General features: G+C 39.4%; 2 protein-coding genes and 2 non-coding genes across 5 annotated transcripts; 1 reads left to right on the forward strand and 3 right to left on the reverse strand.

The window, feature by feature from the left end:
- Positions 1-3947: 3947 nt before the first annotated feature.
- trnac-gca lies at positions 3948-4019 on the reverse strand. Its single transcript has one exon. It is a non-coding gene; the product is annotated as a tRNA-Cys (tRNA).
- Positions 4020-4366: 347 nt separating this feature from the next.
- trnac-gca lies at positions 4367-4438 on the reverse strand. Its single transcript has one exon. It is a non-coding gene; the product is annotated as a tRNA-Cys (tRNA).
- A 1241-nt stretch (positions 4439-5679) lies between these two features.
- LOC124388747 (LIM and SH3 domain protein 1-like) lies at positions 5680-16575 on the forward strand. The gene is made up of 7 exons (XM_046853748.1): positions 5680-5972; positions 8068-8162; positions 10899-10983; positions 14057-14164; positions 14761-14836; positions 14954-15048; positions 15592-16575. The coding sequence occupies exons 1-7, from the start codon at positions 5904-5906 to the stop codon at positions 15763-15765; spliced, it is 702 nt and encodes a 233-aa protein (XP_046709704.1). The 5' UTR covers positions 5680-5903; the 3' UTR covers positions 15766-16575.
- Positions 16009-25202, reverse strand: LOC124388746 (kelch domain-containing protein 1). 2 transcript variants are annotated; one of them, XM_046853746.1, is made up of 15 exons: positions 25021-25202; positions 24721-24759; positions 24415-24545; positions 24145-24215; positions 23661-23778; positions 23171-23283; positions 22679-22763; positions 22475-22573; positions 22310-22384; positions 22069-22127; positions 18961-19073; positions 18808-18880; positions 18182-18266; positions 17406-17485; positions 16009-17194 (listed from the first exon to the last, which is right to left on the reverse strand). In XM_046853746.1, exons 2-15 carry the CDS (start codon positions 24725-24727, stop codon positions 17053-17055), a joined length of 1251 nt encoding a protein of 416 aa, XP_046709702.1. In that variant the 5' UTR covers positions 24728-24759; positions 25021-25202; the 3' UTR covers positions 16009-17052. The 2 variants fall into 2 exon arrangements, with proteins under 2 accessions (XP_046709702.1, XP_046709703.1); XM_046853747.1 differs by lacking the exon at positions 24721-24759 and having other exon boundaries at positions 25021-25201.
- Between the last annotated feature and the right edge of the window lie 1391 nt (positions 25203-26593).

Below are 26593 nucleotides of genomic sequence, written 5' to 3' on the forward strand. Positions count from 1 at the left end.
TAAAATGTGATGAATGACATTTTTAGGCCCATTTGGCCGAAGGAGGAGAAGGAGAGGAGGAAGACGTCTACAGAGACAGCAGGAAAAGGAGAAGTGGAGGGGAGTGGAGGTTTGGGTGGGCATTTTAAAAATTGGTACTATGACTGATAAAGGGAGAGAGGTAGCTGATATGATGGAAAGGAGAAAGGTAGATATGTTGTGTGTTCAGGAGACAAAGTGGAAAGGGAGTAAGGCCAGGAACATTGGAGGTGGGTTTAAACTGTTCTTTCATGGTGTGGATAGAAAAAGAAATGGTGTAGGGGTGATCCTGAAGAAAGAGTGTAGTGGAGGTGAAGAGAGTTTCTGATAGGGTGATGATAAATGTCATTAGTGCCTATGCTCTACAAGTGGGTTGTGAGATAGAGGAGAAGAAAAAATTCTGGAGTGAGTTAGATGAAGTAGTAGATGGTGTACATAGGAATGAATGATTGGTGATTGGGGCAGACTTTAACGGGCATGTAGGTGAAGGGAACAGAGGTGATGAGGAGGTGATGGGTAGGTGTGGCCTTAAGGAGAAGAATGTGGAAGGGCAGATGGTGATAGATTTTGCTAAAAGGATGGAAATGGCAGTGGTGAACACTTATTTTAAGAAGAAGGAGGATCATAGGGTAACGTATAAAAAGGTGTCTTCCTCCTTCAGTTTCCACCATCTTATTCTTGCATACAGGTGGACTATGTTCTATGTAGGAGATGCAACCTGAAGGAGATTGGAGACTGTAAGGTGTTGGCAGGGGACAGTGTAGCTAGACAGCATCGGATGGTGGTCTGTAGGGTGGCTTTGGAAGTAAATAAAAGAAGTGAATAGGAGATTGAGGACCAAAAAAAGAATAAGATGGTGGAAACTGAAGGAGGAAGACTGTAGTGTAAGGTTCAGGGAAGAGGTCAGACCGGGGCTCGGTGGTGGTGAAGTGGTGCTGGATGATTGGGCAACTACTGCAGAAGTGATAATGGAGAGAGCTAGAAAGGTACTTGGTGTGACATCTGGAAATAGAAAGGAAGACAAAGAGACATGGTGGTGGGATGAGAAATTGTGCAGGAAAGCATAAACAAATGGGGTCGGCAGAGAGATGAGAAAAGTAGGTAGGAGTACAAGGAGATGCGGAAGCAGGTAAAGATGGATGTGGAAGAAGCAAAGGAAAAGGCATATGGAGGAGCTGCATGAGAAGTTGGACACTAAGGAAGGATTTTCTCCTTACTTAGTGGAGGATTTTCCCTTCCTTGGAAGAAGCAAAGAAAAAGGCATATAAGGAGCTGTATGAGAAAATCCTTCCTTAGTGTACAACTTTTCATACAGCTCATCATGTGCCTTTTCCTTTGCTTCTTCCACATCCATCTTTATTGGCCAGGCAGAGGGACTGAGCTGGTAAGGATGTGCTGCAAGTTTGAGCATTAAAAGTTGGAGGTGGAAAAGTGTTGACTACTGAGGAGAGTGTGTTGAAAAGGTGATGGGAGTATTGTGAGCAGCTGATGAATGAGAAAAATGAGAGCGAGAGAAGAGTGGATGATGTGGAGATGGTGAAGCAGGAAGTGGATAGAATTAGTAGAGAGGAAGTGAGAACAGCCATTAAGAGGATGAAGAATGGAAAGTCGGTTGGACCAGATGACATACCAGTAGAAGCATGCAGATGTTTAGGAGAGATGGCAGTGTGATTTTTAGCCAGGATGTTCAACAAAATTTTGGTAAAAGGATGCCTGAGGAATGAAGAAGCAGTGTGCTGATACTGGTTTTTAAGAATAAGGGAGCTGTGCAGACCTGCAGTAACTACAGGGGAATAAAGTTGATCAGTTACACCATGAAGTTATAGAAAAGAGTAGTGGAAGCCAAGCTGAGAAAAGAGGTGACCATCTGGAAGCAACAGTATAGTAGTCGCTCATACCAGGTAACAAGGAGGGGATCCACATCTGCCCAGTGCAGACTCACCACTGGTGTCCCACAAGGCTCAGTACTTGGTCCCATCCTTTTCTCCCTTTATACTCACTCCATTGGTGAAGTCATGTCCTCACATGGGTTTTCTTACCACTGCTATGCAGATGTCACTCAACTCATCCTTTCTTTCCCTAACACAGCTTCCACTCGGATCTCGGCATGCTTGGCAGACATATCTTCATGGATGAGTGCTCATCAACTAAAACTCAACCCCAGCAAAACAGAACTGCTGGTCATCCCAGGTGATTCATGTCCAGGTCATGATCTCCAAATAACTCTTTATGACTCTCTGCTCTCCCCTTCAGCCACTGCTCGTTAACCTTGGGGTAACTATGGACAATCAACTGTCCTTCATTTCACATGTCGCTAATGTGGCTCCCAGGTGCTTGTTCAGTCTCTTGTCATTTCAAAACTGGACTACTGCAACTCTCTGCTGGCAGGTCTTCCTCTGAACGCTATTCATCCACTGCAAATGATCCAAAACGCAGCTGCACGATTTGTGTTCAATCTGCCCAAGTTCTCCCACAACACCCCACTGCTGCGCTACCTTCACTGGCTTCCAGTAGCTGCACGTATCAGATTCAAAACACTGATGCTTGTCTACAAGGCCAAAAATGGATCAGCGCCATCTTACCTCAGAGACTTCATCACACCTCGCACTGCACCATGCTGTCTGAGATTCTTCAGCACTGCTCGACTGGTACCACCAATCTCTCAGAATGAGAGGTAAGTGTACTTAAAGGCTCTTCTCTGTTCTAGCACCGAGGTGGTGGAACAAACTTCCCGTAGATATCCGTACAGCGGAGTACCTGGCTATCTTCAAACGACGGTTGAAGAGCTACCTCTTCCTGAGACACTTAAATTAGCACTTTCCAAGTTTGCTTTGAAGAATTCAAGAGTTATATTTATATTAAGTTTAAAATATAGCGAACCAGTGTAGATCTATTCATTGCTAGAGACTCAAAGCACTTTTGTATGTCACTCTGGACAAGGGCTTCTGCTAAATGCCGCAAATGTAAATGTAAATGTATTTGCATTGAGAATGTTGATGAAGAAGTATAGAGAAGTATGAGAACAGTGTGACAGCAGTGCAGTGTGCAGTAGGAACAACAGACTGGTTTAAGGTGGAGGTTGGACTGCATCAAGGATTCTGAGCCCTTTCTTGTTTGCAGTGGTGATGGACAGGTTGACGGACGAGGTCAGACAGGAGTTTCCGTGGACTATGATTTTTGTGATTTGTGGTGTGAGTAAGGAGCAGGTTGAGAAGAGCCTGGAGAGGTGGAGGTATGTGCTGGAGAGAAGGGGAATGAAAGACAGTAGGAGTAAAACAGAGTACATGTGTGAGAATGAGAGGACGGGCAGTGGAGTGGTGCAGTTTCAGGGAGAAGAGGTGGAGAAGGTGGATGTGTTTAGGTACCTGGGGTCAACAGTGCAAAGTAATGGAGAGTGTGTTAAAGAAGTGAAGAAAAGAGTGCAGAGTGGGATGGAGAAGAGTGTCAGGAGTAATAGAAGGGTATCTGCAAGAGTGAAAGGGAAAGTGTATAGGACTGTGGTGAGAGCTGCTATGTTGTATGGATTAAAGACAGTGGCATTGAGTAAAAGACAGGAGGTAGAGCTGGAGGTAGCAGAGCTGAAGACGTTGAGCTTTTCGTTGGGAGTGACGAGGATGGACAGAATTAGAAATTAGCTTATTAGAGGGACCACGCATGTAGGACGTTTTGGGGACAAAGTGAGAGAGGCCCGATTGGGATGGTTTGGACATGTGCAGAGGAGGGACATGGAGTATATTGGTAGGAGAATTCTGAGGATAAAGAAACCAGGAAGGAGAAAAAGAGGAGGTTTATGGATGTGGTGAGGGAAGACATGCAGGTGGTTGGTTTGAAAGAGGCAGATGTGGAGGACAGGAGGGGTATGGAGACAGATGATCCGCTGTGACGACCCCTAATAGGAGCAGCCAGAAGAAGAAGAAGTTCAGAAAATGAGGGGGCACCCGGATTTGAACCGGGGACCTCTTGATCTGCAGTCAAATGCTCTACCACTGAGCTATACCCCCACATGTAGCATTCAAAAAAAATTTTAATAAAAAAAAGAAAAACTCATTACTTGTTCATTTTTAAGACATCTTGTTTTCTTTATTTTATTTAGTTTTGCTCTTTAATAAAGAAAAAGTACTTAGCTGATTTATCGATGGAATAATCGTTAGACTACTCGATTACTAAAATAATCGATATCAGCAGTCCTGATATGCTGTACATTAAAGGACAACTGATTTGATTGTATTTACTTGTTTTCTCTGTATATTAAATCAATTGAATTTTACTGACCACATATTCATAGGATTAAATCAAATAATGTTGAAATGCGATGAATGAAATTTTTAAGCCCCTTGTTCAGAAAATGAGGGGGCACCCGGATTTGAACCGGGGACCTCTTGATCTGCAGTCAAATGCTCTACCACTGAGCTATACCCCCATATGGAGTGTCGACGAAATACTACTACTAATACTTATCTCTAACAAATCAACGGAAGTGCTGAAACATTATTAAATCAATTATGGCTACGTTTTAACTGATAGTTGAAGGTTGATTTTTCATATACTATTTAGGACAGTGTGCAAATTCTATATTACAAAACAACTAATATTTTAAAGACTGACAACAGGTGGCGATCGAGTAACATTTTACTGCTGCAAACAGCGTGCACGAGCAAAGGATCAGGTAACACGATGTCATTAAAAAAGCAAACTTTGTACATGCAGAGGTGTGGGATCACAACAGCTGTAGCTTTTCATAGTTAATATTTACTAATCGGCATTGCATTTCAGACACAGTTCTTGTTTTCATATAAACAAACATTATTAATTCTAAGGAAATATGAGCAAGTCCTTGCTCCTTCAAACTCCACAGAAGACATGATCCAGGTGTGCACAGATGTGCAGTTGTTCCTCAGTGTTATCGGTCATTTTCAACTGCGGTCTTTACTTTTCATTTTCATTTTTTTTTTATGTTTTGCCCTCTAGTGGACACGTCCGTGTTACTCGTCTGACCAGGACGTATTTATTTATTTATTTATTTGGCTGGGGGGAGGGGTGTTTTTGTTAATCTTATAGTGAGTGACTACATGAAGCCCTTTTTGTTTCACAGTTTGGGACAATTTGAACATTTCATTAATTGAAAAATACAAAATGTGTGTGTGTGTGTGTGTGTGTGTGTGTGTGTGTGTGTGAGTCATACATTCGCTTGACAAAGCACGCAAGCGTCAGCCAAGATTTCGAGGCCAGCTTCCTGTCTGATGATGACCACACCCTATTATATGAGGTCATAATAATGAAATAAATCATTTTTAGCAGTTCCAAAATAAAAGTTTTTAATGTTCACTTAAGAAAAATGTGGCACAAAATGCCCTATTGTACCTGAATTTCCCATACACCTGATCAGGCTGATCTTGTTCTTTGATTATAGATGTGATTTTTAATTTCTAACTTCTATCATGTCATCAGGACCAGCAATGTTTAAACACCTCCTTCTAGCTTTTTTATGACTATCAGCTTGTTACAGGTGACGCATACGTTACCATCCAGTTACGCACACGCTGCTACTTCACTTCTTGGCTTTTACCCGTTCTTAGTCCTTATATGGTCCTTGGAGCGCTTTCTGGCGGCTTTGCGCGCTCCACCCACCACGTCCTTCGAAAGCGCCTCCCATTTATTCCTCTAGAAGCGCGTGCACGAAGGGCGGTACGTGCCCGCGCGTCGTTTAGCAGCAAGAGGTTTTATAGTTACGCGCCGAGTCGATTGCATTTGACCACGTTGAACATCAGCCTTTCAGTGGGTTAAGAAGTGATCAGTTCCGGCCCGCGGCGTGTTCAGGGCGCTGAAGACTTCACTGAACCTTTCATCTGTTACAAAGGAAAAAAAAAAAGCCCAGGCAGATCACCATGAATCCCTCGTGTAGCAGATGTAACAAGATTGTCTATCCCACGGAAAAAGTAAACTGCCTTGACAAGGTGAGCAATGCTTTCACTTTCTCATGTTTACTAAAACGAAAAATGGAAACCAAGGACAATCTCTATGTCATTTCTCCTTCCTGTTTTCCCGTGTGACATATACCAGGTCCAGCTGGGCTGGCAGCCGTAAGCATTTCTCATGCCCACATATTTGGAAGTTAATAGTCTAGAATGTGTAATAAAATGTTAATGAAGCCTGTAATATATTTGAGATATTTGGCCATAAAAAAAAACTTCTCGTGTCCTGTCCAATAAAGAGCTGATGGCCATGTCGGTCCGAGTTTTTGGCTTCACTTTGCAACTTGAGCAGGCGCTTCCTGTTGAAGTGCACATTTCTGAATGTGAGTCTCACACAAAAGAGACTCTGCGTAACACCTTTTTGTGTTACAAGATTGTTTTTGCACAGATCACATCCTAAAGTGAAGAAACAAACTAAAAAAAAAGATGCACAAAAATGGTGGCCGAAATGCACAATAACTTAGGTGCAATTACTTTTGCATGCATTATTCATCAAGGCGCCTTGTGTTGAAGAAAAATGTGGGCGTTGTCATTGGCAGCACTAGATTTGTGTGTTAGCCACTGTGGTGGGCCCAAACCAGGGGCAATGCAACCATATGGGGGTATAATCCACTTCCATCAGAGCTATAGTTTGCATAGGTCCATCAGATAGTTTCCATCCAAAATTTGGTCATTTCATGCCTGTAATTTATTTTTGTAAATCCCTGTTTCTAACCACAAGACACAACATTCTGCATTTCTCAGAATATAAACTGATACCGACTTCAAGCCTGCGATTACAGGTTTTTTTGGTTTCTTTATAGCACATCCTTTTCTCAGTATGTTTGTTGCTTTTCAGTTTTGGTGTGTTCTGTGCATAAGGTTGCATGGAGGTCTTGTGGAGGTGTGCTGCAGCATCTCGGGAAGATCACATAAGAGTGAGTCAGTGCTGGATGAGTTGTGTGTGATAGACGTAAAAGGTCTGAGTGTTGCAGCACTGGGTTGAAGAGCAACGGCTCATGGGCAAATTTTCTCCAGTCATGTCTTTGCAAGTTGCTGTCGCATTTGAATGTAGACGACAACAAAAAAAAAAAAAAAAAAGAGGAAGTCAGGTTAGAGAGAAGTTACAAGAGGCAGCAAGTAGGAAACATTCTAAAGTTGGACCAAGTAAGTGTCAGACAATGAACAGGTTTGAGAAAGATTAAAAAACGTATACGAGTTGGCATGAACGTTATAGCTTTAGGGTTGTATTTCTCTGTGGTAATAGTATGGTAATTAATGTCTGATAGGTAAATGACTGATAAATTGTGACGTCAATATAAGTCACATGAATTCAGGAAAAACAGAGGAAGCTAATGTTGAAATATGACAATTTGAAAGAACAATTCTGCACAAAATGGGGATGCACTTGTTCTTAAGTTATATTAAGTAGTCATTGCATCTTACCTTAGGGACTTTCCACATTCGTATGTTTCTGTCCTGACCCTGAGTGTATTTTGGGGCAGTGAATAATACATCAGTGTGAATGTAAAAAATGGCATTCACTGAGGTAATTTTGTGGTCTGTACATACAATGGTCTCAAACATTAGACTGATGTATGTTTCTTTATATTCCACTTCCTCTGCAGTGGCCTGAATTTAGGTAGCCCTACTTTACATACTGCTACATGGCTCAGAATGATTGCCTTACCTGTATTTGGGTCTATTATGGGTCAAAATATTCTGCATGTTGATGCCTGTTTATTTTGAAGATTATTTTTATGAAACCTGAAAGTTCAGAATAGATGACTCTATATATTGGTGATGCTGGTGAGGTCAAAAGACGTTTGAGATTGAGAAATCTTGCAAATACTAAAGATATGAGACACTATCACCCATTTCAGTGGACACATATAAGTAAAAATAAAGAATATTGACCACAGGTCAAAGGTTAGAATGTTTGAAAACAATGTTTGAACTAAAGCTCTTAATGCGCCTATCTAATGGTCACATTCTTATCTTAACAGGTTAATCATAACAATCATTAACATATTTACAGTGTTTTGTGTTGATATCAGACAGGTTTCCAAACCTCTGCTCTGTATTTTGTGTGTTACAGTATTGGCACAAAGGATGTTTCAGCTGCGAGGTCTGCAAAATGACTCTAAACATGAAGAACTACAAAGGATTCGAAAAGAAACCCTACTGCAGCCAGTAAGCTCTCACTACTTTTACCCTTTCATTCGTTTATTGTTCTACCTGCTCTTGTGTCTCCTGAGGGTGTGTGCTCAATCTGTCGTTCCTTCCTGAAATGCTGGAGAAACATTTTCTGGGAAGGATCGCACTTTTCTTTTTTATCTCTTGTATTTGTACGTCAGTACGACCCAGTATCTGTAATGGTGTGGTGAGAGGTTACATACAAGCAAAAGCAAGATCCTTGAGTTTTAGTGCACTGAGCGTAATTCTCACATCAGAGAGTAGATGTGTGGGAGTTGCCTGTTTTGTCACTGGACAACAATCCAGAGTTTGTGGGTGTCATTAAGTCATGCGATCAAAGTAAATTTTGTTTAACATGCAAATATGCACACATCTCATTTCACTATTACATCACTTTACAGTGAAAAACACTATTGCATGTGTTTGGTTGGAGGTCAGTTATCACCTCAGCCTGCACAAACATAACTCGCTACACCGGTGTTCGATTCATTTAATTCAGGCTAAACCACTCTGGTATTATTTTATCCGTTACTCCTCCAAGTTACATACAAACCATTTATAATAAGGTGTTTGACTAGAACACCTGAATGCTACTTTCACATGGAAGTGTTAAAATAGATAGTTCACAAGGTTCTTCCCGCAGTTGCCAATCTCACTTCTGCACCAACCTGCACAACGACCATTTTGTGCCCAGTTACTTGGCTTTCTGGGTAGTTTTTTACATTCATCTTGGGAACATGCTGTGGTTAGGAAAGGATATGTTGGTGAAACAGCAGTGGGTCCGAACGTGAATAAAATGAAGTAATCAGGAAAGGTAGTTCGCTGGCAAGGAGAGAATGTGTAATAGTAAATACACATTTGCTGTTCCTTTTGTTTGGTGCCAAGTTTACTTAAGTCTTGTTTTGACCTGTGAATTTGGAAACTTTAGACTTTCGAGCCAATAGAAAACAAAAAGTATGAGCATTTTCGCATACAAGCGTATTGTAAATTGTGCTGTCACTATTTAAAATTCATTTTCAGTGTTTATTTTATGCTTAAGATAGACATTTTTTATGAACCACACAATGTTGTGTCTTTTTTGACAGATTTGTTTTGTCACTAGTATGCCTAAAAGACAAGTTTGTAATGATGTAAGAGCCCGCTATTATATTTTGTTGCCAGTGTTGACAGCTTTACCGAAGGTAAATCCCATAACACATCACCTATGCGTTGAGGTGTTTAAACACTAAACATTCATTATAGCTTTAGTTAAACCAGCATATTGGGGTTCTAATAACTGATTGTAGAAAAATGCTCTTTGACTCTGGGTATGAGTCATGTGGCCATTTATTTATTCACCATTTTTAAGAAAGTGACACACAGCATTCTTGATTTCAATCTAAGAAGCAGTGGGCTTTATTTAGATAAGGTTTAATCTGACCTCATTTCCCTCTGATCCAATTTAGATTCAGGCTCTTTCTTCATCTGAATATTTTGACACTGTTTCTGTCAAAATAGTGTGTCAAGACAATGGACAGAGAGTTCATTATTTCAGAACCGGCCTGTCTGTTTGGCTCTGTATACAAGAAAGGGACCTTATGTGCAAGCTTGTATCCTCCTCCCCCCTAGCTGCCCATGTTCCTCTAGAACCTAGCCTTTGGCCTGAAACTGTTGCTTGGAGCTATGCAACATGTCAACGTTACCCCTGACTGCAGTTTCCGCATCCCTGCTATTTAATTTAACCTGAGCTGAATGGTTCGTGAATAAGGGCATTGTGCTCATGTAGTTTGCTTACCAATCCAAATTTTTGTGGCCGTGAGGTTAAACCAGGACAAGAATATGTTTACACATGGACACAAACAAAAAATACGAAAATTGTAGAAAATATAGGGAGAGTGGGACTTACGACAGATACGCTATACAATGGTTTCTTATATAATACACAGACATTTAATTAATAAGTATCTAAAAAAAACATTCTGAAAAAATACTACAATTTATTTGGACATACTAAGTCAAAATATTAATATCACTTAAGATCACTTTGCCTAACCTTAAGAGAGATTTTGGTTTGGGAATAATGGCAAATTTAGATATAGAGCAACTTCACAACACCATAATTTGAATCCGATTATAGCACTCGAATTTTTGCAGAAATGCATGCTCCCTTTTTTTCTTGTGCAAGTATGTGGGATTCATTTGGGAACGAAGACCAAACTCCTCCTCCCAGCTGGACACTGAGACAAGAATGCTACTAAATGCTGTCCAAACTCTCAGTCACTCCCACAGGTCTGCACTGAAAGCTGATGAAACTGAGTTTAAAGGAAGCAGTGTTGTGACATGTTGTTACTGTATTAGACACTTTCACAGTAATTTGGACCATTATTTTTATACAATCTGAGTTGAGAAAGCATTCATTTCAAGTAGGTTTGACTGTATCACAAGGCTTATGGTTTTCAATCTTTCTCTGTGTGGTGAGTATGAGTTCATCCTTAAGGGTCTGAATGGTTTCTGAGCATTATGACGATTATCTCCACCCTTTCTCCTAAATTCCATTGGAGAAGGATGTGTAGAAGGCAGTGACTGACATGTCCAAGCAGGTCTTTAGCTGCAAAACACATTTATATCCACTTTCCCCTTTGTAGCCTTAATGTTATCCTGTCAGTTCTTTTACTGTGGCCTTGTTTTTTTTTTTTTTATACATTAGCAGTAAGTAGAGTGTAGTCCTCTTATTTTGTATCCTTTTATTTTCAGGCACTACCCTAAGACGGGATTCACCAGTGTGGCCGATACTCCAGAGAACCTTCGGCTTGCTCAGCAGAGCAAGATGCAAAGCCAGGTATTTGAACCTTAGTGCTCATCCTTTTTGTTTTACCTCGCCCTTCCTGCCTCCTCGCCTATCCGTAATACCACATGTCTACTTCCTGACAACCACTTCCAGCGAATCCAGTGGCATTGGCTATGCTTAAAAATGTTTAATCAGTTTTAAGTTCTTTCCTTTTCTCTAATACTTTCTGGCCGTCCTCCGCTCTATGGCTCACTGATCAGCAGGTCCTGCTGTCATGACAATTGGATCCCCTTGGCAACAGTCTACAACAGACGGACTCTCCACACCATCCAGAATACAGACTGCACACACACACACACCACCTGATGCCTGTAAAAGGCAGTCACTGACCTTTCCAAATGAGTACAGTAAGGTCTGTGTGTATTACAGTCCGGCAGATCTGAGTGTGTCAACTAAGAAAAAAATGTAAAACACATTAGTGATTATAGTAAACAATGAACAGCATGCGCAAGATCTATAAGTGACCCTAACATACACATGTTAATATCTAGTGATCTTCCTGTGAGGTCACACTCCCCATGTAGATGGTACAAGCACCATCTGCTCTTGTTCTGTGCCACGTTCGTTCCATTTCCCCACCTTTCCCCAGGCTTTTCTCCCACCCCACCCTCTTTTTCCTGTTTCCCTGTGACCTTTCTGTTTCTTTGTCCCTTGTCCTATCAAAAAATGAATAGACATGGCTTAACATTTCCTTCTATTTAAACAAAACCACGTCTTAAACATGGGCTTATTTATTTGGACTTAATAGCGAGTGATTTCAGACCTTGATAAAGACTTTGGTATCTGACTATTGGGTTCTGAAAACTAGTTTTCAAAGCTATATGGAGTTAACACAGTAATAAACTATGATTTACATTAATGTACAGATGCAAAATTTGAGAAATGTAAGAAAACATTACAGGGCATGATGTTAATAAAGAATGATTAATGCAATGGTTGTTTGGCCTAAAACACAAGTGGATTTGTTTTCCTGTGCGGTTTGCACACAATTGTGATTTTTTTTTTCCCCTGATGTTTGACATATCTGATGCTGTGTAGTCAAGTTCCTCAAGACACTTTAGTTCCTGTTATAGCTTTCATTATAACAGCTACAAATAACTGTTCCAACAACAGACAGTTTTTCTTTCTTTGTCATATATTTTTTTTGCTTTCTCATAACGGCAAAAAAAGGTCCTGTCTTGAAGATTTTCAACTTTGCACAGCATTGACACTGGAGACTCCTTCCATAAATGTCAAATAAACACATCACTACAGAAAGCGTTGCATATAAGCAATTCTACTTCTTTAATCTGCATACACTTAGCCTTATATTTTGTAGGTGTCGTACAATTTCTTTGTAAATAAGTTGTTACAAGAAACGAAAACACAATACAACGGGTGCATTAATATAACAATCTGACCAGTCACAATGATGAATTGAACGGCGCTAAGGATGGACTGTGTGGATTAGTGCAAATCCTTCGCCTTGATTGAAAAATATATATGCAGATAATAACATTTATTAACGATGCAAGCCCTTAAAAGCACAAAAACACTCTGATGGTTGGTACTGTCACAGAGGACGCATAGCCCTCATAGCAGTGGCATTACTCATCATTTTTAGCATAGTTGTGTGGCAGAGGGGGTCTTTCATTTCTCTCTCTCTATTTAGGGGCTTTGTTTACAGGCTCTGGGAGTGCAGCAGGCCCTCTGGGTCAGCACGCTTGGACGCTTTATGGGGAATTTCCGGGACGACGGAGAAGTAAAGAAAGGGGGATGGGGATGTTGATCTGTGGAACGTCAGCCATATGAATGTATGCGTGTTACAATCCCCCTCTCCCTTTTTCAGATCAGTTTAGATTGCTTGTGAGTTGGGGTGCCAATGCGGTGTTTCAGTTTGGGTCAACCTGTATGGTGATGCTTGGCCTGTTTGGTGACAGATGCCTTTGTCTGCAACTCTGCACATGCCCATGTGAAGGCTAACCAATTCACAAACTGCCTACGGTAACCAACAAGGTTGCATGTTTTTATTAATAATTTATCTGTGAGCCTCGATGAGGTATTTGTGGTTGGGAGCTGAAGAGGACACGTGCTGTTCACTAGCATGCTACCAGAGTGTGGTCATTATAGCATAATCCATTCGAAGTGAAAATCTCTAGCAGAACAGAGCTCCGTCAAGAGAGTCTGGAGATTGCATTCTGTTTATCCAGCAGTAAATTACACCCGAACTGAAACTGCCAGGTCTGATTGTAAAGGCCACTGCAGACACTGTCACTTTTGTTTGCCATTACACTGCCTTTTGTAAGTTCGGTGTAAAAGGTGGAACTATTAAATATACTGACACCATGGCTTTTGTATTTTAATCCTGTTTGGTTGGGGGAGGGTTTTCATCTGTTTTTCAAGCTGTTTTGTGTTGTGGTGGAGTGTGAGGTATTTTCAGATCATGTTTTAGATCCTTTCTTAATGCAAGGACCACCATTTGGTGAACATCCCGTGTGCTGCCTTTGAGCTTGTAATTGGTGCTTCATCCCTTTATTAGAAATATGTGGCATAGAAATAAAAAAATAAATTTTGACACTGTGGGGATGTTTTTTTAGTGCAAAAACATGCAGCTGTTGAACAAAACCTTGAACAAATAAGAATCTTTTTTTGAGTATCGAGGTTTCACTATAGACATTTTTCAGATATAGTAATACACTAAATACCTCAAAGGCTGTAATTCAAGATTATTCGCGTGTGTGTGTGTCTGTGTGAACGTGCTTGCAGGCATGCACAAGAGCAATGTTTGTGGAGAATGAATTGAGGCAAAGCACAAGAGGGTGTGTGTGTGTGTGTATATGTCAGAGGTATTTTTTTTTTTACCTCATAAACCACAATATTTCATGTTAACCACGCATCATTATTTATAGTTTGACCTTTCAAAGGTTTGTCCATTGTCTTGTTAGTCACTAAGTCACTAAGCAACCTAAAATAAACAAGTTACTTTGAGAGTGAGTTCATTTTTTGCACTAGGTGTTTAAAGAAGTGTAGCAACTGTAAAATGAGTAATTCTCTCTGTTTCTTTCATGTGTATCATTCCCTATAGGTGCTCTATAAAGAGGAATTTGAGAAGAACAAAGGGAAAGGCTTCAGCGTGGTGGCTGACACACCAGAGCTGCAAAGAATCAAGAAATCCCAGGACCAGATTAGCAATGTAAGATGCCAAACTGGCAAAGAACTTTTTTTTACTTTAGATGCAAGAGAAAAGATTTTCACACAGTCAAAAACTATTGCATATGACTTAAAGCTGGAAGACATGTTGACGCACGTTTCACTCCGTTTTAGACTCCTCCCTCCCCTCCCTGTCCCGAGCTCCACTTCCTATCCTTCCCATCTGTCTACAAGTTGTTTCCCTGCTTTATGTTTTGTGCGAGACTCAAAATACTTTAAATGTTGAAATTTTTATGTCATTATCTACTGCTACCTGTCTTTCATTCTTTTCTATGTGCTTCATGATCTTATGTTCTGACTTGTTTCTAAGCAACAGGAAAATCAATTTAACTAATTTCCATTAAGTCTTCATTATTAAAACTGCTATGCATATAATAAATAAAATTGAGTAAGCTCACACGGCAGGAGTTAAGGTGTAATTTCCTCTGCTTGTATGTTCAAGGCTTCTTAAACCAGCCCAAGTGGCCACACAGTGGCAGCCACTGACATCTTGTGTTTGAAGTTCACTATTGTAATGTAGGCCTATGTGTGGGTGTGTGTTTTTGTTTGTGTTGCTGTTTGTCATGTGCCATACATCAGATCAAGTATCATGAGGAGTTTGAAAAGGGCCGAATGGGAGGTGAGGCTCTGCCCGCTGAGAGCAATGCTAACAAAGGTACTTAATAATTGCATAGCTGCAGTTCTCCCTTTTTCATTTCCAATTTCTCTTATCATAATGATTGTGCCTGCTTGGTCTAATACCTTTGCATTATTCTTTTTTGTTCATGCATAGCTTACCAGCCTACAAGCCCAACCAGTCCTCAGAATTACAACTATGAGCCCCAACCTGCTCGCTCTGCAGCAGCTCCACCACCTCCTAGTGGCGGGGTGAGGAATTGCACCACATGTTATGCTGAAAAAATACTAAATGTCAGACAGGAACAAGCACACGATGGCTCAGCAGTCTGCCATGGGGTTCCATGCATACACACACATACATTCACACACATTCAGAGACAATAATATATCTTTACCTCAAGAGCCTGTGTTGCGCTTAGCTTACTGTAATTTTATTTCATGATGAGAAATATAACTAAAAAAACTGCCCAAACCTGTTTGGTATGCAAATTATTAGAAACCAGAGAAATTGCAAACAAAGCTAGTTTGTCAACTCGGCTGATTTTAGGGAAGGACAAAATGTTAGCTAAGATGGATATAAATAGATGTAGCTGGTTAGATATTTGCAGGTCAGGTGTGTATGCGGTGTTTCTAATTTGCACATCATGTATAGTCCTTTAGTGGTTTAACCTGGCAGTACTTTATAACGAAACATTAAAGTCAATATGTGTTAAAATCACACTGCAAATAGCTGAACCAGTGCTTGTGTGTGTGTGTGTGTGTGTGTGTGTGTGTGTGTGTGTGTGTGCGCAGAAACGCTACAGAGCAATCTACGACTATGCAGCAGCCGACGAGGATGAGGTTTCGTTTGCTGATGGAGACGTGATCATGGACGTGCAGCAGATAGATGAGGGATGGATGTTTGGCCGTGTGGAACGCACAGGCCAGCAGGGCATGCTACCTGCCAACTACGTGGAGGCTATATGAGTGGAGAAGTAGAAGGATACAGGAGGAAGGGATGTACATTTGGAACGACCCTGGTGCCATCTTCATTTACATTTTCTTTACCTCCCTCCAGTTAATTTCACTATTGGTTTAACATGTTCTTAATTAAATGCGAAAGAAACTTGATCAGGCATCTAAGCTTTAGCTTTGTTAGACATAATGCTAGTATGCTTGGAAGAAAAAAAAAGTTCCTATCAGCTGAATGAGCATTATTTTTTTTTTCCATTTTCAATTTTATTTACTTCTTCTTTTCTCATATGAGCAGTGTTGGTTTTGTGCATTGCTTTGCCCTTGTGCTGAAAATTATAGCTCAGATTGTATTCTACCTTCAGCTTCAAAGACACTGGCGAAATGAGACTGAGATTGAGTTGTCATGTCTGTAAGGATTATTTGTATCTAGAAAGTTAGGTGCTGCAGTGGCTGCTGGGAAATCCAGTTTTAGTCAGCTGAACGGTTAGATGGGTGACTCGGCACTCATCGCTCAATCATTGTCTTAATCATGAGCTTGTCGTGTCAAGCGCTGCAGTTGGGAGGGTAAAGCCCTTTGGAGATCTTTTTTATGCACTTTGCGGGAAAAATACCAAAAATTATTATGGTTTTATATAAGAAAAAAAAAGATTAGATATGGTACAGTAATTTCTTAAATATGCCACAATGAAAGAAGAAGAAAATTCCAGGTTTTATTAGTATATATTGGCATAAATGTGACATATCATTCCATTGTTATTTTGTAAGAAAGCATTCCAATTCATGAATATATTCAATAATAAACTTATGATTAAACCAGTTAAAGGAGGTGTGTATGCTTTATAGAGTTCCAATGTACAAGCACATGATAAATATATAGCCCTAAAAATGTCTGTCTCTTAGAAAAGAAACCCTTTTAAGAGGATATGAAGTAATTCTTAATGTAAACCACTCTTTGAATATTCTGTTTAGTGTTTCACATGTATAAATGTATACCCAATGATTAATATTAATTATGATTCAAACAGATGCTGTCTGGTTAAGAAGCATAAATAACTTTATGCAAAGAGTATTTAAAGATCTTTTAAAAATAAGGCAACACTCTATATATTATATATATACATATATTCCATAGGGTTTAGAAGGCACTTCTATAGGGCTGTACATTATTAATATCTTATAACCTGTTGTATAACAAAAAAGATTAATTAATGTGTGTTGTAGTCCTTCTGGAACAAAGGAATGTTAGTGGAGCAGAAATTCTCGCATGATTGAGCGGATAGTGCACACTTGTTGGCAAGCTCATGTATAAACACTCTGCTCCTGCATTTCTGTTTTGAAGAATAACATCCTCTTGAGAAGGATCTCTTGAACTCTGGGTGGTAAAGAGGACACCTTCTGCCGTAAAAGAGATCCATGTGTTCCTATGCAGTCCTCGCATAATCTATGACAAGAAACATTTTATGACCAAAGACTTCCAAAAAGGCATGCTTAATTCTAGTGCATACTGGGTCAAGATGTTAAAACACTGCAGGTGCTGATGATCTTTTTTTAATGTGTATATGTCAGTCAGTGAAAAATGGTCTTGGTTGGGTTTTTTAGTATCCAGGGTAACATGAGTGTTGCATAGTTGGAGTCCAGTGATTAAAACCTACCTGGTGAGTGAATAAGGCTGGCTCTGAAACACAAGCACATCCCCACAGTGACTCTGTGAGGGAGATCTGAGCACTGCGACCTGAGTGAAGAAATCCGTTTGAGTTAATGTTGAATGTCATGGGTTAAATTAAAGCTGTAATGTAACACAGAGAGCATTTTTAATGAAAATCGTAAGTCCTAGTATAACCTGTTGCATAATACAGTGCCTTCTGCTGCTGCATGTACAAACCTTCAGGTGACAAAAGCGCAGCAGTCGTCAGAATGTAATAGCTGATGAGGGTTGATTGGTCATAGTCCAAATTGAGGGTTAGACTTTATCTATCTACAACGCCTTCCTCATGTTTCAAACAAATGTCTGAGACAGAAAGGTTTTGAATTAACTATAGAACAATAAAAATAAAAACCAAGTGAACCCAAGTAAACTATAATATGTAACTATAAATAGCTTGACTCACAGGAAGTAAACAGTCCAGGCCTCTCAATAATATGGTGCCTTATTAATGGAAACTGGACTTTGGGCTGCTGAATTGTTTTTCTTTTTTTTTCTTTTTTTATTGTGCCATCTTTCATCCAACTTGATTTCCATATCAGAAAGTGCTCACTCTTTTTTTTACCCTACACTAAAACTGTCCCTTCTGATTCATTCTCTTTGAATCATTTTGCTTGTGATGTATTTTCTCTTTCATCTATAATCGTATTACTCTGATGTAGTACTGATTGTTTTTTACTGCCGATTCCCAGTAAAAGAAAATGTATAATAGAAAAATATTTATACCGAATCCATGACTAAGATGTAGTCTTTGCTTCCTCCGTACACCACTACATCGTTGTCCTTCCCTTGTACTGCTGAATGCCACAACCTGAGGAAAGTTTATTTTACAAATTAAAAACCATGGCCATGTCACTTCAAACAAGCATGGCCCTCATCCCTCTGTGTTCCAGAGTTGCTGCATCATGGCTGACCACCACACCTCTTAACACCGCTGGGATATGCAAAGAAGGAATTTCACTGTGCTGTAATGTATATGTGACAAGAAAAAAGCCTTTCATCAAACCAATTTTGAAGTTATGCTGCAAGTCCTTGGGGGTCCCACAAGGGGGCATTTCAATTTCACAGTATAGATAAGAATTACCAACAGGGTATTACTAAATTATTTACATCTTAATAATCATCACTGTCAGTTATAGATGCTGTTTATCATAGGCTCTTATGTAGATCTCACATGTAGTGCATATAACGTGATTAAATATGACTTTCTGATGTGTACGCTATACAAACATCTTTACCTTCAACAATATAATATTTGAACCTTTTAATATTCAAATTTTTGGACAGAGCCTATGAACAGTGACTGCGGTCAACACTCTAGCTCTAAACACTGATAGTTCTATCTTTCATACCTGGGTTTATTTTTGTATGGATGCGGCCTCTCTCTCCATTCTTTTGTTATAGTGTCAAATTCCCAGCCATCACCTGAACAGGAATGAATCACCCAATTACCAAAAATATTAGTGTCACAACCCAGGAGTTTTGCCTTTCAACTTTGAACTTACTGAGAACCTGCCCAGATATGCTGAGGCCACCGAAGAGGAACAGCATGTTGTGTGAAGTGGGGGTGAGCGTGTGCAGAGAACGTCCGATCGGGAGGGGAGGGGCCAATGGCTCACTGAGGACACAAACAAAGAAATGCATTGCATCTTTTATAACACAGTCCTGGGGTCCTCGAGCACAGCTTGAAGCCCAGAATGTAAGCAAAGAACTTCGGTCCTTATGGTCTTTTGCCCAAATGCCAAAGTGTATCTGATTTCCCTTTGTTATACATATGTATAACACTAACCTTTTGGAATTTTCTTTTTTCAACTAAGCATAGATTAAAGCAAAGGTCATGTAGATTAAATTTAAAAAAGGTTCAAAATCCTACAACGTCTATTTCTAGACTAACTACAGACACCTAAGCTGACATTAAAACGGAAATATTTAAAACCTTTTCAAATGCTGGCACATAAAAAATAGGTATAGAAAGTCCTAGCAGTGTCACATCATAATACACCATTGATATGACATAACATTCCTGAAATTGTGTTTACGGTCTGTCAGCTGAAAAATTCTAGAAATCCGGTTGCAACAAGTTGAAATCTATCCTTTTGTGAATTTTACAAGCGACTCATTCATTTTTCTCTGTGCAAGGCAAAAGCTGTATGCAAATAGTATATGTGGCTTACATATTGACATTTGTGGTCCTTCTGCTGAGCCATATGTAACATCACATACAACAGAAGTGTATTTTTAGTCCTCTTCCCTTTCGAATGATTCACAATGGTAAAGAAATGTATGAAAGTTCTTTTATTGTTGCATTTAGCTTGTCCAAAACCACATAATGTGGCCAATTAATTATTTACATGCCAATATGGATGTTAACAATTTATCAAAAGCCACATACAAATAAAACAGAATCCAATCCAAGCTGTTGTCAAGTAGACAAATAATCAAATAAATAGAAGGGTGGTGTAAGTAGCTAGCATTATCTTACAAGCCAAATCTGCAATCGAGTGCTAAGACCCTTGTAAGATAATATGACATCTTCCATTCACTTTTCCGTCCACAAACATCAGGTGATGTAATGGTTTGCGGAATTTCCTTGCCACATTTTTGGTGCCTTAATACCAATCATTGATAGCTTGAATGCGGCATTTTATTTGAGTATTGTTGCAGACCATGTGCATCCCTTCATGGCTGCAAATTCTTCATCTCCTAATAGCCCCATGCTAATGCTTTGGCTCCATGATAATGCTACATGACACAAACTCAAGCACCTCAAAGAAATTTTTCCAATATCTTTTGCAATCAATTATATGATTATTGGGGCTGTTTTGAAAGCTGTTTTGAAATGGAGGCCCTAGCAAGTATTACTATAGCATTTCAAATAAAATGCTCAGGAACATGTATTACAATAATGTTGATGTTTTCTATTTTACTGTTTAAAGACTACTTCTGATTTTTCAACCAAGCCTTTATCTATAGCATACAGAGCTGGTTTTCATAATGGGGAAAGAACAACAAACATTATTTACTTGAAACTCATTTATGACCTTATGGGCATTTATTAGGAATTGCAGCAAAAATATACAGTGGAACCCGGTTATCTTGCCCTCGGTTACCTCGACAACCCTATTAAGTCGACGTTTTTTAAGTGGAACCGCCAAATTCTCGCTTTTTCTAAGCATTTTTTATCGGTTATGTCAACTTTTTTTATGTCGCCGAACCCTGATATCTCGAGCACAAGGGGGGAAAAATTTGCCATTTAACGTCGGTTATCTCAAATGGCACTGTGCAGCCGCAAAAGAACTCTTGGAAGTGGCGGAAAAATCAAGGCTTACAGCTGCTCCAGGTGTTGTATTGTATACTGGTGAATCTCTGCTGTTAGTTAGTGCACATATGCCTTTTGTTGTTAAATGTTATGCGATGAACGGGAGGCGAAAGCCGCGCTTGGCGGCGCGGAACGTGTGATGACCATCCAAAATCATAGAATGAACACCGGCAGGATCGGGGGATCCGCGGTGCGCTTTGGGAAGAAAAGAGCAGCCGTTGAGAGAGTGCCGGTGGGAAGGTGGGATGCGCGATAACAACAACCGCCGTGAACCAACATATACCAACAATAACGGACAGTGAGAGTGTGGAAGTTTAAATAGGAGCTGGTGATGATGATAAACGAGCACCATATGTGCGATTGAAGCCGGGAGCTTCAGAAAGCGGCCGAAAGCACCTGACACGCAGAAGGGGGCCGAAGGGGGCGTGGCAGGTGGATTCCTGACAGATAAACATGTACTGAATGTATTTTTATAGCATGCCTTCATCAAACAAATCGTGGCAACGCTGTTGTGTAAAAACGCCCTTCAAAAACACGTGCATGCACATTCTCATTTATTAACGCACATCATGTACATAAAGAAATTTTAAGCACGTTAATATATTGCCGCCATTTTGATTTTCGTTTATCTCGATCATCGGTTACCTCGATGCTTTTTGGCGACCCCCTAGGACATCGATATAACCAGGTTTCACTGTATAAAATATGTGATTAGGTGTATTAGGTTGAGAAAGACATGATGGATAGATTTTTGCAATTTGAGAATTCCAACAAAAGAAGCTATTTTCTTACACTTTTCCCAATGTTTAATTGTGCAATCTAGCACAAACTGAGGTTTCAATGTGTGTCTTAACCTTGAAGGTTACTCATGTTGTTTACTTTGAGACAGCAAAATTAGTCAATTGTTTTGTTCATTAGAAAAGATTTTACATTACAAAAAAATATCAGACTGACAAAATTATGACAGAACATCTGAATGGAGCTCTTATCCCTAGAAAACTAAATTCAGTGTTAAGAGTGTAAAACAGATAGAGAAGGAAATTAGACAGGCAGACGTGACCTGCTGAGACATGCAGGAGTTACAGTGTCCAGATTGTGAACAGAAAGAAGATACACATCTGCTACTACCAGTTTGCTGATAACCTTGAATGCTAGTAAAGTTACATCTATTTAGATTTCTGCAGTTTTTCATATCTTTTGTTTTGTTTTTGCAAAAAAAATCATTATTTAGATTATAAGTTCCAGAATATGCCTGGACTACAGCTGTAAATTTAAGAGAGAAGACAGTACTCACATATGTGTCCATGTCCATGTAGTCAGGTCTAAACAGTGGATGTCTATAGTCTGTGTTTCCTGAATAAACATGAGATTTTTAGTAACTAGTACTCATGATGAAATGTATTGTCTTTAGCCAACATGTAAAATCCACACTGGCATGTCACTACCAAATTAGTTTAAGGATTAATATTTAAAAAAATATTTAATTAAAAATTTAATAAGTGAAGAATTGATTTGTGATTTTACAATACACTTACCAAGCCACCACAGATGTATCCTTTGCTACCAAGAGTAGCACTTGCATGGGAAGCCCTTGGAGCAGGTAGCCAGCCCTGCCAAAGACAAAAAGATAAGTAAATTGTAAATAATTTGTAATAATGTAATATCAATTGTAATGTATTTGCTAGTTTGGGAGCCATCACCTGCAATTTTGGTTCACTCCATGTGGCTGAATCAGGTTCAAATACATGAACTTCATTATTCCAACCCCAAAAGCGGAAAAGTACACGGCCATTTGTCACCTAATTAAAAAAGTGAGATGTCTCCAATCAAATACATTTAGTAGAATCATGCAGTAGTTCAAGTACTCGGATCCATTTATTGCTAGAATCAGTGTTCCCTCTTACCCATGATGTCTCATCTACTGTGAAATGTTTGTAGTTGTTGATCTCTTGAACCGTTTTCCATCCATATCCACCAAAATAGATCAGCCTAGATAAATATTACAAGGATACAATTATAAGTCTATATACTTTAAACAGAATAATTAGATGTAGTTGAGTGGCTACTAGGCATTTGATTTTTGCTGTAGTCAATAAAGGATACATTTCTTCTTTCCTGTAATTGGTTGACTCTATCAGGGAAGGGTCACTACATTGTATTGTTCTTTGGGATCATCTCTCAGCTGATTAATAAACTTAAACAAAGATTAGACAGCTAGAATCTTATTTAGCTTTGCTTTTAATTAAAGGCAGAATTGTGTCTGTGTGTTTTAAAACAAATAACAGTCACATTTCTATATAATGTAAGATGACCACATCCCTATATGCTTTTGAGTATACGTATATCTGAATGCAAATCCCAAGTGAAGTATGGTTTGCTTGGAGTCCTTGCACCACCTGTCCTTGTAGACCCAGCAGGATTGTCGGTCTCTCGGTGTGGGAGGGGTTCCTACACAGGCACTCAGTTTTGTCCAGGTGTATTTTCCATCTCGCAAGTCTACGCAATACATCTACAAAGATTTTCAAAAATGTTTATCAATTTTAAAAAGACAAACAAAATGAAAACAATCTTCATGAAACAACGTGCTGTATGTATTAATATGTCGGCTTGGTTTTTTTGTTTTTGTTTTGTTTTGTTTTTTTTAACAACTGGTTGGTCTGGTGTAATTGTTATCATTCCTTTCTTACATTCCTTGGCTGTTTTTATATTTGACTGAAATGAAAGCATGTAGCATAACGGGTAGTGCACAAAAGCATACTGTCCTCTTTCTATTATCAATCTGGCCTTGGAAAACGTGTCAGACCACTTTTATAATAAGGGGCTGTCTTAGTCAGCTGTCTTCCTCTCGGGCAATGCTGACAACACCCCCGGCATTGAAAAGCTCACCTGGTTGGTGTAGTCATCACTGTCTCTGCCTCCAAAGACATAAAGCATACCATTGAGAAGTGAGCCACAGGTCTGAGAAAGCAAAGGAGGCAACTCTCCACCCATTCCCTTGCGAGCCCTTGTGAACACACACACACACACACACACACACACACACCGGGGATAAGAAAGACAGAGAGATAGGGAAATCTTAGGGGAAAATTGTTGTTTGTTTGTGTTGTTATTGCCTTTCCGTGGCATAGACACTGTTCACACACGTACAAAAGCAAGCCAAAGCTTATGTAAAAAGTTAATGTGTTATGAAGCTTAATAAAACATTTTCTAAATAACCAGTCTGAAAGACTACATTTTCCAGGTGGCATTTAAAGATCTGACTGCATTCAGTGCAAAACTGGTGTCTCAGTAAAGTCCATACTTCGGATTAAGTAATGATATAAGATTTTCAAGCTGCTACAAATTTTAAAAGGTGTGTTTTCCATCTCACCAGACTCCACTTTCCAGATCGTAGAGCCAAATCTCATCACTCGGTAACACCACTTCTTCTCCATCCGCATACTGACAACAGCGAATCGGGAAACTTAGGCATTCATTAAAAGCAAATACAAACAACATAACAAGAAGAAACGTTTTTGAATAGGAAATAAAAACACTCGATTGCACTGACACTGACATTTTTGGGACTTTTGGCATCCCTTTCCAACGTTTACAGTGGACAGATATACAATTCAAAAAGTCCAGGTGTGATGCGTCTCACCTGTAAACCCCCCCAAACGTGCAGCACATCACCGAGCAGCACCGCCACATGATCGCTCCGCGCAGGAGCCGCCATCAGCCGGGACTCACGCTCCTCTAACTCAATCATGCTCTCCATGGAGAATGGAGCTACTGTACAAAACCAGCATACCAGGAAGAGGAATTAGGCGCCGGCTGTCTCACAAACCGCATACTACCTTTTAAACGTTATGTCAACACAGTACGCCACCTCTCTTTACAGGGGGCAAGATGGGATGCAAACAGGAAAACAGCTGACATAATCAATTTTAAGTAAATAAATACAAACATTGCATGCGGAAACTCCTCTTCCTTCCTTGAGGCTCCTCTGCTCTCATGAAATGTAAATAATGTAAAGTAAATCTACAACTTTCAAAGTACTTAATTTTGGAGTGGACTGGGGCCTGGTTTAGCCTTCCTTTTAATAACAGATATAATAATATAATAATAATTTAATAACAGCAAGACAACACTAATTAATAATGACTTAACACAATGAAACTAATTGGGTTTACCAAGTAGCACGTATGCATTAACACAAATCAGATCATGTTCATGAATTTGCTTCAAATACATAAAATCAGCTTACCTTGCTTTTTGTTTGTTTGTGTTGCTCTTGTGCCTTTTTCCTAAAATTATTATGCTGTAATCTATGCTTTCAGGAGCCATTTTATCTTTCTCAGGGTTACGGTCGAATTTAATCTGAAGAAAAACAAGGCGTGATGGGCTGCCACTCCCAAACACACTAGGTGATTCAACTCTAGAGCCATACTCGCCGGACCACCTACTTGCATGTTTTTGGGAGGTTGGAGGAAACTCGTAAACCCAGAAGAAACCTGTACAGGCAGTAACCCAAGCACAGGATTAAATTGAGCCCTTTTGGACCTGTGAGGTTAAAATGCTATGTGCCACACCACAGTGTCATTTATGTTTAATAATATTGCTATATTGAAAATGTCTTACTTGATAACACTGCATAATATATCAGCAAAAAACTGTTTAGCGTTAAGATACATAATTCTATAATCACTAATCATTTTTCACAACATGTGCAACATTTGCAATATGGTGTTTTAGTGCATATGTTACAATGGTAAAAATCATATCCATCATTATCAATGTCATTATACTTGTTATTAAAATCATATAACTTTTACACTAGTCACAGGGATTGCAGAGGTTTAATGCAAACATCAAACACGAAAGCAAGTCAGACTATAGATCATGTCATATTAGACTGAATGTCTGCTGGAGGTGGCAGAATAAAATCGAATGAAAAATTTGGGACCTTCTGGTTTATTGCAGAACAAACAAATGTGACAGGTCTAATATGTCATTGTAGGTTGTTCAATAGTTTAAGGCCAGCCACTGCGAAAGCTTGATCACCCTCTGTTGTAGGTGAGATTGTGGGACAGACAAAATATCTCGATCTCTTGATGTAAGTGATCTAAATGGGTTATGAGGAATAATTAGGTCAGAGAGTTATTTGGGGGCTTGTTTGCAGTGAGCTTTATAGACAAGAACTAAGATCTTAAAATCAATACACAACCTGGCAACTTATGCAACAAACTATTGATTTGTTTGTCTATCTTAAGACTACCATCAAGATAAAAGTTTTTAACGTTGGAGGTTAGGTATGATGAGAGGGTACCAAGGTCAGCCGAATTCTTATTAGAGAATTTATTTGGACCAAATTGAATAATTTGTGTTTTATTGTCATTCAACAACATATAATTGTTAGTAAGATGAAGTTTACGTTTATAAAGACAATCTTCCAGTCTCTTTATATGTATGTAGAGTTGGGTAACACCCAAATCTACTCGAAATATATTCTAGATGTATAAAGAGATTAATAGAGATGACAAAATCAATCTGTGAGATACCCCACAAATGTGGTGAGTCACAGAAGATGGTTGGACACCTAGATTAACTGAAAAACTTCTTAGATAAAACCGGACTGGAACCACTTAAGTACCATACCGTTGATACTATTTGAGATTAAACATAAACAAAATCAAAAGCTGAGCTTGAATCTAATAGCACTAGAGAACATCTTCTTTCCACAAGCCATCAGGCTTCTCAACACAAAGAACTGAACAGAACTCACACACACTCACTTACACACACACACACACACACACACACACACACACACACACACT

This window comes from Silurus meridionalis, chromosome 7 (genome assembly GCF_014805685.1).
Source record: "Silurus meridionalis isolate SWU-2019-XX chromosome 7, ASM1480568v1, whole genome shotgun sequence".
Lineage (NCBI taxonomy): Eukaryota > Metazoa > Chordata > Actinopteri > Siluriformes > Siluridae > Silurus > Silurus meridionalis.

Coding starts and splice junctions, on each gene's coding strand:
- LOC124388747 (XM_046853748.1), top strand. CDS start 5,904: ATGAATCCCTCGTGTAGCAGATGTAACAAGATTGTCTATCCCACGGAA. Junction 10,984..14,056: donor AGAGCAAGATGCAAAGCCAG/GTATTTGAACCT, acceptor CATTCCCTATAG/GTGCTCTATAAAGAGGAATT. Junction 14,165..14,760: donor CCCAGGACCAGATTAGCAAT/GTAAGATGCCAA, acceptor GCCATACATCAG/ATCAAGTATCATGAGGAGTT.
- LOC124388746 (XM_046853746.1), bottom strand. Junction 19,074..22,068: donor ACATGGACATGGACACATAT/GTGAGTACTGTC, acceptor TTGTGTCCTCAG/TGAGCCATTGGCCCCTCCCC. Junction 17,486..18,181: donor ACATCTTAGTCATGGATTCG/GTATAAATATTT, acceptor TTCTTCACTCAG/GTCGCAGTGCTCAGATCTCC.